General features: G+C 55.9%; 4 protein-coding genes across 4 annotated transcripts; all 4 read left to right on the forward strand.

Moving 5' to 3' along the window:
* The first annotated feature begins 351 nt into the window (after positions 1-351).
* BU26DRAFT_521313 (helicase swr1) lies at positions 352-5913 on the forward strand. Its single transcript, XM_033829501.1, has one exon. The coding sequence runs from the start codon at positions 535-537 to the stop codon at positions 5629-5631; it is 5097 nt and encodes a 1698-aa protein (XP_033681938.1). The 5' UTR covers positions 352-534; the 3' UTR covers positions 5632-5913.
* Positions 5914-6530: 617 nt separating this feature from the next.
* Positions 6531-8000, forward strand: BU26DRAFT_607083 (uncharacterized protein; the record flags this gene model as incomplete). Its single annotated transcript, XM_033835721.1, has 3 exons — positions 6531-6666; positions 6963-7402; positions 7454-8000. 3 exons carry the CDS (start codon positions 6531-6533, stop codon positions 7964-7966), a joined length of 1089 nt encoding a protein of 362 aa, XP_033681939.1. The 3' UTR covers positions 7967-8000.
* An 859-nt stretch (positions 8001-8859) lies between these two features.
* BU26DRAFT_55750 (uncharacterized protein) lies at positions 8860-11015 on the forward strand. Its single transcript, XM_033832465.1, has one exon. The coding sequence runs from the start codon at positions 8959-8961 to the stop codon at positions 10924-10926; it is 1968 nt and encodes a 655-aa protein (XP_033681940.1). The 5' UTR covers positions 8860-8958; the 3' UTR covers positions 10927-11015.
* A 158-nt stretch (positions 11016-11173) lies between these two features.
* BU26DRAFT_521316 (S-adenosyl-L-methionine-dependent methyltransferase) lies at positions 11174-12341 on the forward strand. Its single transcript, XM_033829502.1, has one exon. The coding sequence runs from the start codon at positions 11359-11361 to the stop codon at positions 12211-12213; it is 855 nt and encodes a 284-aa protein (XP_033681941.1). The 5' UTR covers positions 11174-11358; the 3' UTR covers positions 12214-12341.
* The last annotated feature ends 248 nt before the right edge of the window (positions 12342-12589 follow it).

The following is a 12589-nucleotide window of genomic DNA, read 5'->3' on the forward strand; positions in this document are numbered from 1 at the left end:
GGGGATATTGGGGTTCGATGTCGATGGGATGTTCAGGTGCGGTCGTGATGCAAGGCGGATCGAAGGGCTTGGCGCCGCGCTACTCGTAACGCGATACGGAGCGGTTCGAGAGCATGGAAACCAGAGGGACCCTGGGACCAACGCTGCTCGACGGCTACAACGGGTGCTGAAGGTCTTCGCAGCCCCCAGAAACGCAATCGTAGAACCTGCTATCAGCTGACATCGATATTCAAGCGGCGTCGCACTCATGGCGTGCGTGGACTGGCCGCAGGGAGCCCGACCCCCTGTCGCTTGGCGGCGGCGGTTTGAAAACATCGCGCTTCTTTGACTTTTCGGGCTACAACACGACACCGTCCACAACGCTTTTCAGCCCACCAAGCGCCAACGCGGCCTGTGAATCCAAATCTGATCTCACCACGATAACTACCAGCCCCAGAGCTATCGTGCGACACTACATTTAAGTCTGTATATGTCGAGTTCGCGGTGCGCCGGGTGGTGTCCCTGCTACCCAGGCCACACCTTTCTCCGTCGTTAATGGAGGGCGATCCGCTCGTGAGTCGAGACGCCGCCCACGCACCGCCCGACCCATCCGACGCCCACGACGAGCCCGCCGCAGCCCACGACGAGCACGCAGCCCGCGAGAGCAGCGCACTCTCGATAAAAGTAGAAGACCAGGCGTCGGCCGAGAGTGGAATCGATGGCGGCCTCACACCGCGCCCGGCCAAGCGCCGCAAGCTCGACGACCTCACGGCGCGTCGCTCCTCATCGCGCGCCGTGTCGCCGCCGTGGAAGGCCTTCGCAGTCGACGGACCCACGACCATATTCGACAACGGCATCCGGAAATCGTCGCGTGTGAACAAGGAAGCGCCGCCGCCGCCGCAGCCTGAGCTCCCAAAGCGGAGCACGCGCCATTCCGCGAAGGGGACACAGACAAACGGGACGCCGAAGAGCATTGGCAAGCAGCCCGTATCACGCTCAGTCTCGAGCTCGGGAGCACCCTCTAAAAGCAAACCTGTGCCAGCGGTCGCAAGGAAGGCGTCGGCGCCATCGCTGCAGTCTCCCTTGCGGAAGTCTGAGCGCCACAGGAAGCCCTCAGCGGCCGCCATTGCTGCCTCTCCCACCTCGCCTGTGCTCCAAAACGGCTCGCCGGAGAGCCCGCGGAAGCGTCCCGGCCGTCCTCGGAGAGCAACCCAGACTTCAGCAGATGACGTAAGTGCGTATGCGCTCAACACGCCCGCAGGCTATCCACCCAATGTGTCCGACCGGTACGGTCCCGTCGACGACTCGAGTGCCTTCGGGCCCGCTCCCCGCCTCCGCCTTCGTCTGCGCAAGCTCGAGCCGCCGAGCCGCCACCCTCAGCATGCCCCGCCCGCTGCGAAATACCCCTCGTTCACAGACTGGCTGCAACATGACGATCCACTCGAGGGAGAGGAGGCGCAGCGCATAACGAAGGAGAAGGCAGAAGAGGAGGCTGCTCGTCGTCTACAAATCGTCGAGGCTGCCGAGACCGGCCTGTTGAGCCTGGGCAAGTGCAGCATATTCCAGCCCGAACCCGCTGAAGAACCACCGCCTCAGTATGGCCACTGGGACCACGTCGTCGCGCACGCGCTACACTTCAATAAGCTGCTCAGAGATGAGAAGACATACCATCGCAGAGTTGCCAAGACGCTCGCGAGGGAGGCGTACGAATACTGGAAAGAGAAGTACAAGCGGAAGACACAAGAGGAGATTGACCAGGAAGAGGCAGAGCGTGCAGTGCTCCGCTACAAGCAGCTTGTCAAGGACGTCAAAGACGCATGGGCGAACGTCAAGCTGGAGATCGATAAGGAGCGCGTGGCCAGGTGGGAAGAGGAGCAGCTTCAGCTGGGCCACAAAGCCATGGATGACATGTTCAACCAAGCTCAAGAAATTCTTGGCCGCAATATGATCGACTCAGCCTCGTCTTTCGTCAGCGAGGACCGCGGGACTGAAGGCGAAGGTGGTGACTTTGAGAGTGGATCCTCCGACGATGCCGGCGAAGAGCACGACGAGAACATGACCTCCAGCTCGGAGAGTGACGAAGGTCACGACGAGGACGAAGACGCCAACCTCACAGCTGAGCAATTACGGGCCAAATATGGACAGCTTCCAGATCTGCCAGACGCCAGCTCTGGGGACGAAGAGGAATCGGAAGAAAGTGAAGAGGAAGCGGAGGATGAGGCTGATAGTGGCACGCCTGAACCGACACCTGATCCCGACCTCGAAATGCACGAGATACCGGAAAACCCATTCGCCCATACAAATGGGTTTCATGAGATCGACGGCGACGTTGAGGAGGAAAAGAAGCCAGACTACATCGATCCGGCTACTGTCGAGCTTGAGCAGGTTGACGAAGCGTTGCTGGATTCCGAGGACGAAGGTGCCAAGGATTCCGATTCAGGTAGTGAAGAATGGTCGAGCGATGACGATTTAGAGGCGGAGGAGGATGAGGGTTCCGGTCCCGGTTCCGGATCCGGCTCCGAAGAAGACGATGATGTCGGCGTAATGGGATTTCTGGCACCAAACGAGATCAAAAAGCTAAAGGACGCTGCGAAGTCCGCGATAGACAAGGACAATCCCGCCACAGATGTACCTCCAGCCGAGCCCGTGAACGGGCATGCTCCCGAAGAAGCAGAAGATGTCGGAGAGGAGGAGCCCAAGCTCAACGGCAATGCTTCTGCAATGGAGCTTAACGGGACCGAAATCAACGGAGATGCCGCAACGAAATTTCCCACACCGTCTATCGAGGTAACGGCGTCGGAACCGGCGGAGGACATAGTGCTTGAGAAGAGTATATCCCGCAGTAGATCACGGCAGACGTCGTCACCTCCGCGAACAGAAATCCCGTCTCTGCTAAGGGGGACACTTCGCGAATATCAACATGACGGGCTAGATTGGCTTGCGAATCTATTCGACTCTGGCACGAATGGCATCCTTGCCGATGAAATGGGTCTTGGCAAGACGATCCAGACCATAGCTCTCCTGGCCTACATAGCTGTCTATCATGGACAGTGGGGGCCCCACCTCGTGGTCGTGCCCACCAGTGTAATGCTCAACTGGGAAATGGAGTTCAAGAAGTGGTGCCCCGGTTTCAAGATTCTCACCTACTACGGCGACATCAACGAGCGAAAGAGAAAGCGAATGGGCTGGCGCACCACGGGGCCGGACATGTTCAATGTTGTCATCACATCATACCAGCTTATTCTCCAAGACGCTGCGGCCTTCAAAATGCGAGCGTGGCAGTACCTCATCCTCGATGAAGCTCACAATATCAAGAATTTTAAGTCTCAGCGCTGGCAGACGATGCTAAACCTTCGGACTCAGCACAGACTGCTCCTGACAGGCACCCCCCTCCAGAACAACATCGACGAGCTCTGGTCATTACTATACTTCCTTATGCCGGCTGGCTTCGGGGGAGAAGGGCGAATTGCTAGTCTTGAAGAGTTTACGATGGCGCTCAAGAACCCGACGTCCCAGATTCTTGACCAAGGCCGACAACAACTCGACGCAGAAGCTCAGAAAATCGTAAGGAAGCTTCACGAGGTTTTGCGACCCTATCTGCTCCGGAGGCTGAAAGCGGACGTCGAAAAGCAGATGCCTGCCAAGTATGAGCACGTCGTCTATTGCAAGCTTTCAAAGCGTCAACGGCAGCTGTATGACGGGTTCATGGGCCGTGCGTCCACCAAGGAAATTCTCTCCTCCGGCAACTACATGTCCATCATCAACTGCTTAATGTCCCTCCGCAAGGTCTGCAATCATCCGGACTTGTTTGAAACTAGGGCTATTGTAACCTCAATGGCCATGCCAAAGTCAGTTCCTGCGGAGTTTGAGCCCAAAGATCTGCTCGTCCGGAAGCGGTTATACGAAGGCATGGAAGACAAGCAGGTAAATCTGGATGCGTTAAATCTGGTGTTCGCGCACCGAGAACGGACTACCAAGCTACATGCTCGACGGTCACAGCAGATACGTGCGACACGTCCTCTCGAAGATCTCATCGAGCGTCATACCCGCCGTTTGAATAGACCCGTTGAACCCGCGACGTCGCCCATGCAATCTGCATTCTCCGCCATGGCCCGCCAAGAGCGCGTTGCTGTCCGAGACCATTTACAGACATGCCTCAAACTGACCCGATCACGGACACAATTCATGCCTATCTACGGGAAAGACTTGATTGACCGCGTGAAAATGGATTATCAAGACTACGCGTTTGGCGCTCGGGAGCCGGAGAAGATTATCACCAAACCTCCGGTGCAGCCCCTTCGTCAACCGTTCGCTCCGGGCATGCAATATCCACACACAAATCCCTTCGCACAAGCGCCAGCGCTCCCGAAGCCTCAGGTAGAGGTTATAGGGGGCAGAAAAGGCAGACTGGGCTTCCGTTCGCCACACCGCCCTGCATTGGCGTCTCAATGGTCCCTGCAGCGGATAACCTTCTTCGAGTCCATGGTTCCAACGCTAGAGCAGCGGGCTGATGCAATGGAGCCTCTCGTCACGAGATTCACATGTGTGACTCCTGCCGTCGCCGCTGAGGAACTAGCTCCTCTTACGTTATCCAAACGTGGTGTAGCACTGATTAGGTCGTCCAACATGGCACACGAGAGGGACCCATTCCATCAATCTCGCATGTGCCAATCGATAGCCTTCCCTGATAGGCGTCTCTTGCAATACGACTGCGGCAAACTACAGCGTCTGGCCTTGCTTCTGCGAGATCTGCAAGCTGGGGGCCACCGCGCTCTCATTTTCACCCAGATGACCAAGGTTCTTGATATCCTGGAGCAATTCCTCAACATCCATGGACATCGCTATCTCCGACTCGATGGCGCCACAAAGGTCGAACAACGCCAGATCTTGACCGATCGCTTCAATAGTGACCCTCGGATTCTATGCTTCATCCTCTCCTCACGATCGGGTGGTCTGGGTATCAATCTCACGGGTGCCGATACCGTCATCTTTTACGATCTCGACTGGAATCCTGCCATGGACAAGCAATGCCAGGATCGATCCCATCGCATCGGCCAGACGCGCGACGTGCATATCTACAAGTTCGTCTCGGAGTACACCATCGAAGCCAACATCCTGCGCAAGAGCAACCAAAAGCGCCTTCTCGACGACGTTATCATCCAAAAGGGCGACTTCACCACCGACACCTTCAACCGCGTCACCTGGCGCGACGCCCTAGATGACGGGACGGGCGTCGAGCTTGGCGACGAAGCTGGCGCTGCCATGGACCGCGTGCTTGGCGAAAAAGCAGGTCTGCTCGGCGATGCCACCGTTATGGGCAGCGTAGAAGACCACGAGGATCGAAACGCAGCGACAGTAGCACAGAAGGAGATCGTCGACGAGATCCACGATGATCAGGTCGATTTCAGCGAGAGCATCAACGCTACGCCGGCCAATGCAATTACACGAGCAGGCAGCGAAGCGGTCGAAGAGGGCGAGCAGATGCCAGGCGGTATCAACGGCGAGAGGCTGAGGAGGCATGTCGACGAATACATGCTTGGGTTGTTCAGGGAGGAGTACGGCAAAGAGCCGTATAGGCCGCCTACCGATCGGCAGAAGCGGCATCGCAAGGGGCACGATGTGCATCGGACGCACAAGAAGAAGAGGTATTAAGGCAACTTCTCCTATGATTCCAACTTTTTCCTTTGCTCGGGAGAGCACGGCTGTATTAGTACTAGAAAGGTGCATGCGTATGGCGTGGTGTGGGCATTTGGCTGCATGGATAGCAGCTGGGGGAAAAAAGGAGAAGCTGACCTGGTGGCTGTATGATTAGTGCGAGGGCGTAATGATGCATTGCCGGCGCGCGCATGTGGAGAACGGCGTGTTTGGGCTGCCGCATTGAAGGGCGTTGTGGAAGAAAATGGATCTGTTTGAATTGTGCGAGTCGCTGCTTGGGTGTGTGATGCATTGCTCGTTCTCGAATAGTCGAAATGATCGCGTTGAGCACACCCCCATGAGCTAATTCATTGCCGATGCCCACCAAAAACACCTTCATCGCCAACGTACATGAAAAGCTACTAATTATTTTAAATAGCGTATATCTAAGTGCTTCAAGATATAGCATGTATAGATTTATATTTCAGCTGTTTACATTCAGATCTATATAGCCAACTGTGGTTGCACATTATCTATATGGCATCGGCAATGAATTAGCTCAGGGGGGTGAGCAAGCACGGTTCTGAGGTCGGGATCGCAAGCAGCCTGAGCTTTGGCCTTGCGTCTTCACTCCGGTTGCGTGAGCGCGTGCGGTGCTTGATTGATGGCATCTTCTGCATACGTCAGTTGAGACGTTGTGATTGGTTGGGTGGGGACAGGAGGACCGCAGGGACTGGGCACCGGAGTGGCGGTGCACGGGCTAGTGCTGACTTGATGGGAGGGTCACGAGGATATAAATTTCTTCCGCTTTTCTCGTCCTATTCCTCTTCTTCTTCTCCTTCTTCTTCTTCCTCTAGTTATCTTTGTGGCTTGTATGTCCTGGAGGTTTGGAGGTGTTGGCGGCGGAGCTGTGGATAATGAGCGCGGAGCGGGAGCATAGCGTGGCCGTAGCGGGAGCTGTGGGGAGATGGTTGCAGCGGAGACAATCGGTTGGGGAGGCGCTTGCCTTGTCTGCGCAGGCGGAGCTGGGGCTTGGGCGGGAGCTTGTGGATGGTAGGTGGGCGCGTCCTGGATTTGTTGGTGGTGGTAACGGAGTTGGGCAGCGTGTGGCGTGGCGCTGTGCTGTGAGGTTCTGCTGGGCGGCGCGGTGCGGAGCAACAACAGCATTGTGGATGCGTTCGGAGTAGGCGTTGGACTCCGAACCGGGGAGAGATGGGAGTGGCGGCCGTTGTACCCAGCTCGTCATCCGATAGACGCACAAGTCCTCCGTCTAAGTGCGAATGGATCCACTCTATTATACTACCCCGGACGAGATGGAAAGGATTGCGGTGAACTACGATTTTCAACAGCGCCGGTGCTCTTCATTCGAGGACTTACACAACTTATCTGTCAAATTGCGGCAAAATCTCCTGGCGAATATGGCGCAAGCATCACCCAGAATCCAGGGCCGAGCGGGAACCCTCAGCCTCTGACTACTGGAAACGAGCCATCACCCGGCGGTGTTGGCCCAGGTCAAAGGGGCAACGAGCCGCAACAGTTCCAAGGAGGAGCAGTCCCATATCTCCATTCTCCGGAATCGAATCCAAACCAAGGGCGCCCCTCACTCCTAAGAGTATTGCTTGTCGTCAGACCAAAGAAGGATCACTACCGCCTGGCACAGATCGACGTCAACGACCTCACCACTACAGAAGGCTTCTTCGTTGATTTACGTTCCGAATACTTCCGGCTTGTACGCCCGTGGCGCAGATACCTCAGCGTTTGGCGATTTTCCCACTGCGATTTCTACCGCGTGAGTATCCGTTCCGCGATACCGTTCTTACTAACTAATATCCTTCATTAGTTCGAGAAATACGGCGCTTTGGCATTCGCACCGAGGACGAAGGACGATTACCCAGACATTCGGGATCCTCTCTATGTGTACCGTCGTACACCCACCATGCCACCCGTGACCAAGCATGAATTCGGAGATCGATTCAATTCCTGCGCCGCACCCGTATTCTGCCGTCACCACCTCTTCCGAGCATTCTGCGCCTGCAAGGATCCGCGCGGGGACCGCAAAGCCCACTCGTCCGAGCTATTGGAGCTGCTTCCGAAACGGCTCGCGCTGCTGGACGTAGGAAGTGACCAGCGGGAGGAGTTCTTCGGCCTGTATGCCAAGCCGAAGATTTCTGGCCTCCGCATATTGCTGTACCATGTTGTTTGTTTTCTGCCCTCGCTGGGGTTCTTGTTCGTGTGGCTTTTTGAGTTGGGTGGAAGGCGCGAGTTGCAGGACGGGTCTATGCTTTTTTCCCTTACGGCGGGATCGGTGGGGGTGTTTTGGGTCGCTTTCTCGGTGTTCTGGAAGTTTGGGTAGGATATGTGACGCAGCACGGGGTGAAAATATACTCTAGCCTTACAAACATGGGCCTTGTACTTGGAAAAACGGAATGATAATGCGGCTTTGGCCATTCAAAATCGACCTCCAGGTGCACTACGTGAGAGCTTGATGTGCTAACTCGCCGCGAGGGTTGCTAGGGGGCCTTCACAGAGCTGCAAGTATGATCGAGCTATTGATTGACTCGAGCGGATCGGTTATTGGTCGAATAGAACGTCATGCGTGGCTTGCACAGCCTCATTCAGACAGTGAATCTCATCGTCCCGCATCAGGCCAGGCAGCACCATCACCATAACATTCGCATTGAGATAACGCTATGTAGGGATAACCTACGATGAGTGTGCGCAGCTATGTCGGCGCCGATAGGAATCAGCTTTGGTTCGTCAAGTCCTATCATATCACGGAAATCTCTTTTTCGTTGAGCGGATGCTGACGCTCCACTTCTAGGCGATCTGGTTGCACTGATAAAGATCTTGAAAGCCGCCGGGGCCTCCATCAAAGCTAGCGGCGGAGCAGCAGATGACTACCAACGCACGGTTCGACAATTGGAATCGCGCTTGACTGCGCTTCAAACCATTGTGCAGACCCATAGCTTCACCGGGGATCCTGTATACGTGAATGCTATCCGTGGGCAGGCTCAGACAGCCGAAGCGGAAGTTAAGAGATTGCTGAACGACATTAGGTCATATGAGCAGGATCTAGGCTTCGGTGCTTCGCAGAGTGCCGTGCGCGGCCCTTGGAAGAAGATCAAATGGGGTGTTAGTGGAGCCAAGAAGGTAGAACGGAAATGGGAAGATATTGATGCAACGATGGCGACGGGCCAAATGATGTTGGATTTGAACACGAGGTAGGAACGATGCTGATTCCCTCGTATTTCAGAAAGCTAATCCTAAAGCGCGACATTGTCGAGCCTAGAGACACACGCTTCGCAGACATTGGACCTTGCGACGCAGCAGCAACGCGACCTGAGCATGGCCAGGTCGGCGGTCGAGTTATTGAACAACAGGATTGATGCGATTGAGTGTTTGATGGCAGCTGTGAAGCAGGACCAATCCACCCAGATGACCAACTTCGCATCCTTACTTGTGAGCGGTTCAAGAACATTGGACGTCGTTGAGAGCCAGAGTTCTTCCCTCGAACAGATGACGGCCTCGATCGATGCTGTCAGCACGACCATGGCATCTATGCAAAGATTACTGTCGTTGCAAAACGAGCAAGAGATGATCAAGCTGAGGGAGCTGGATCAGAGGCCACCTCTATCCACTGGGCAAAGCAAAGGGCAATCTTGCGCAGACTCGCTCGCCCTGGTCTTCCAAGGGACGCGCGAGGCCTCAATCGGCATGTGCAACCTCCTGACTGGCTTCGCCAAAATCCTCCTAGAGTCCCTGTCTCAGCTGCTCTCCTTCCTCCCATACATTTTCGCCTACCTCCGCTTCATGCAGGCTATTCCCGTCGCCGTGTCTTTCATCATGTCGGATAACATCCACCTAACCGACGTCTTGGGAACGAAGCATTCACTTCCGTTTCAAAATATCAGGAACTGGGCAGTATTTAAGAGGATGCTGGAAACCCGCTTCCGCGATCGTCCCGGAAGCGACAAAGTCGCATCTGGCTATTTCAGAATCCTCAACGCCAGGGCACAAAGCAAGATCCTGGATGAGGAGAATTGGGCAGAGTCGATCGAGCCTGGAATGCACCTCGTCATGTCGATTGAGATTGTTAAGCTGCGTCGTCAAGTACAGCGTGGGAGCTGCTTGCGTCATTCTTGTCTGGGTATCTTGCGGACAACCAGGGGCTTGGGGCTCGAATGCTCGGCGTGTGGACTGCACTGCTACGAAGAAGATATTCCGCGAAGACGACGGAGCGAGGCCGTGGTTTACGGCCCCCAAGACTTCAGAGCTGAGGTCGCGAAGACGAGGAGGATTCTTTGGGAGATGGAGAAACGAAAGAAGACGCAGCAGAGATCGCAAAATGGAGGGAGGAGGTCCAAGCATGCGGTTTACACGGATGGAATGATACTGCGAGAGCTTCAGCAGTGCGTTGCACTAAGCAAGGAGCGTGCAAATCGCAGAAAAGAAGAAGGATGGATGATGGAAAGCCATGCGGTAGCAGACCTTCGCAAGGAAATCGCAGAGGCGAAGGAGCACGAGGAGAGAGAAGCGCGTGAAAGAGAAGAACTCGAGCTCCGGCTATTTCTCCGCGTCCACATACGCCCTGCGGTCTTCGAAGCAGCCAGTACCGGTCCTCAACCAGACGATACAGTCACGGACGTCAAATGCATCATGCCTGCGCCGCAGCCGATGAAGTGGAAGGTTGCAAGGCGCCGTACACTAGTCGATATGGTCATTGAGGAAAACAGTGCCTGGGCGACAACTTGCATGGCCAGCGCTGTAAGCAATGGCGTAGAAATTGATGCCATAGACCCACTATATGGCACAGCCCTTCAAGCCGCAGCATCGATCGGTTGCTTGGTAAAGTCCTCCTTCCTCCTCGAGCACGGCGCGGATCCACTCAAAGAGTCCCCGGCCTGGCGAAGCGCCGTCCACGCAGCAGCAATGCACAACCACGGTGCCGTGCTTGGACTGCTCCTCAAGAGCTGCCACCGCGCTATCCGAGCAATGGGTCCGCAAGGCCTAGAAAAAGCTTTGCTATTCCGAGATACGTGCGATGCAGCCTTGCGAGCGGCGACTCTAAGAGGTGCGAATGCGGCAGTCCTGTCGTTGCTGAACTTCACGGATCGTGTTCACGTTGGCACTGCTATCTGCTCGGGGGACGAGTCCACGATGAAGATCATCATGGGCGAAGCGTTGCAAGCCGGCGAGGTCACTATGAACAACTGCGTGCAGATCCTGCGGAATGGCGCTGCTACGGGTGATCAGCTGTCTTTCGGACCGGACGAGAAGGGCTTTGTATATCGGAGAATGGAGCTCAGATTGTGATGGATAGGACCTCCACATACATGTTAATATAGCAGGCAGGCATGTAAAACAGCAGCATGTTTATTACCTACATAGGCATAGTGCGGCGATTCTTCTAACTTGAAGCGCTAGTGCGACATAAGTTTTAGCTACTTCGTGCTCTGTAGCCTACCGTTCGGACCGGACTTAACGGGCTTATTGGGCTCGTCGCGCGCTAAGATTTTATCTCCAGACAGCGTGTTTCAGAGCAACACTACTTAGCCGTACTAGCGGCCGCCGAGCACTTTCTAACATCGTCTTACTCTAACGTAACATCGCCTTGGATTGCGAATTTGCGCACAACAGCTAGAAAAGGTTCCTCATCCAACAGCTTTAGGAGCCCATCCGCCGGAGATATATACGGTAGATCGCACTTCGCAAGACATTGGCGCCTCCACTCGACAGATAGCAAACATGGCGCAACACAGTCAACCGAGCAATTACACGCAGGGCCACTCCAACTGTACCGTCGCAACCCACCAGTCGCGTACGGCCGAGTCGGATGCCGCCTTCCTCCTCCCGCACATAAAGAAGACAGACCATATTCTCGACGTCGGCTGCGGGCCGGGCACCATCACCACGGGATTAGCCAAGTACGCCAGCGAAGGCACGACAGTCGGCATCGACATCTCGCCAGACGTCCTGCAGAAGGCGAAGACACTAGCAGCCGAGGCCAAAGTCCCCACCCAGGGGCCAGGCTCCGTCGTCTTCGAGCAAGGCAACATCCTGGAGCGGCTCGCCTATCCCGACGACACGTTCGACATCGTCTTCTGCGCGCACCTCTTCGGCCATCTGCCCCCGCCGGACCTCCCGCTCCAGGCGCTCGCCGAGATCCGCCGCGTCCTGAAGCCCGGCGCCATCCTGGCCACGCGCGACGCCGCGCACCAGCACTTCTACCCGCGCAGCCTGGACCTGGACCGCCTGTGGGTGGGCAATCTGAGCCGCGCGGTGCGCAAAGGCGCGCCTGAGACAGACCCTACGGGCTCGATGATGCCGGCGCTGTTCCGCCGCGCCGGCTTTGACGCGGACGGCGGAAAGGTCCGCGTCGGCGCTGGCACTATGGTGTACTCGGGGCCGGAAACTCGCAAGTGGTTGGCCTGGCGCGCCGCTGGCCAGCTGCAGCCCGGAGACCCCTTCCGCCAGAGCTGGCTGGATGCGGGGATCACGGAGGACGAGATTGAGCAGACGCTGGTTGCGGTGCGGAAGTGGGCGGAGACGGAAGATGCTTGGTTCGCGGCGCTGCAGTGCGAGATGCTGGCGTGGAAGTAAGTGACCGGACGGGCTTCCCGGGGCGATAGCGGGGGGAGAGGGAGAAGGACGGGGTTGGTTCGCCCTAATTATCAGCTTTTGGTCCAACGCGATACCTAGGTAGAGTTATGACAATATGCTTGATTGACTGATAGACTTTTCTTGTTTTAAGTCACCAACTTGTAGAGATTATGCTGACTAACGGCAAAGCGGAGCTTCTACCCACGCGCCAAAGGACTCAAAAGACGCCAGAAATAGGAGAAGAGAATATGGTAAAGAGAATCACAACCTATCTTAAACGTGTCTGTTCGTAGGGTTTGTGAACTGGGTGCCTTCAAACCGAGTGCTCGTAATTCTTGCCATTTGAAAGTTGACAGGAGAGGTGACGATTTCAGGG

Source organism: Trematosphaeria pertusa, assembly GCF_010094035.1.
Source record: "Trematosphaeria pertusa strain CBS 122368 unplaced genomic scaffold BU26scaffold_10, whole genome shotgun sequence".
In the NCBI taxonomy this organism is placed as follows: Eukaryota; Fungi; Ascomycota; class Dothideomycetes; order Pleosporales; family Trematosphaeriaceae; genus Trematosphaeria; species Trematosphaeria pertusa.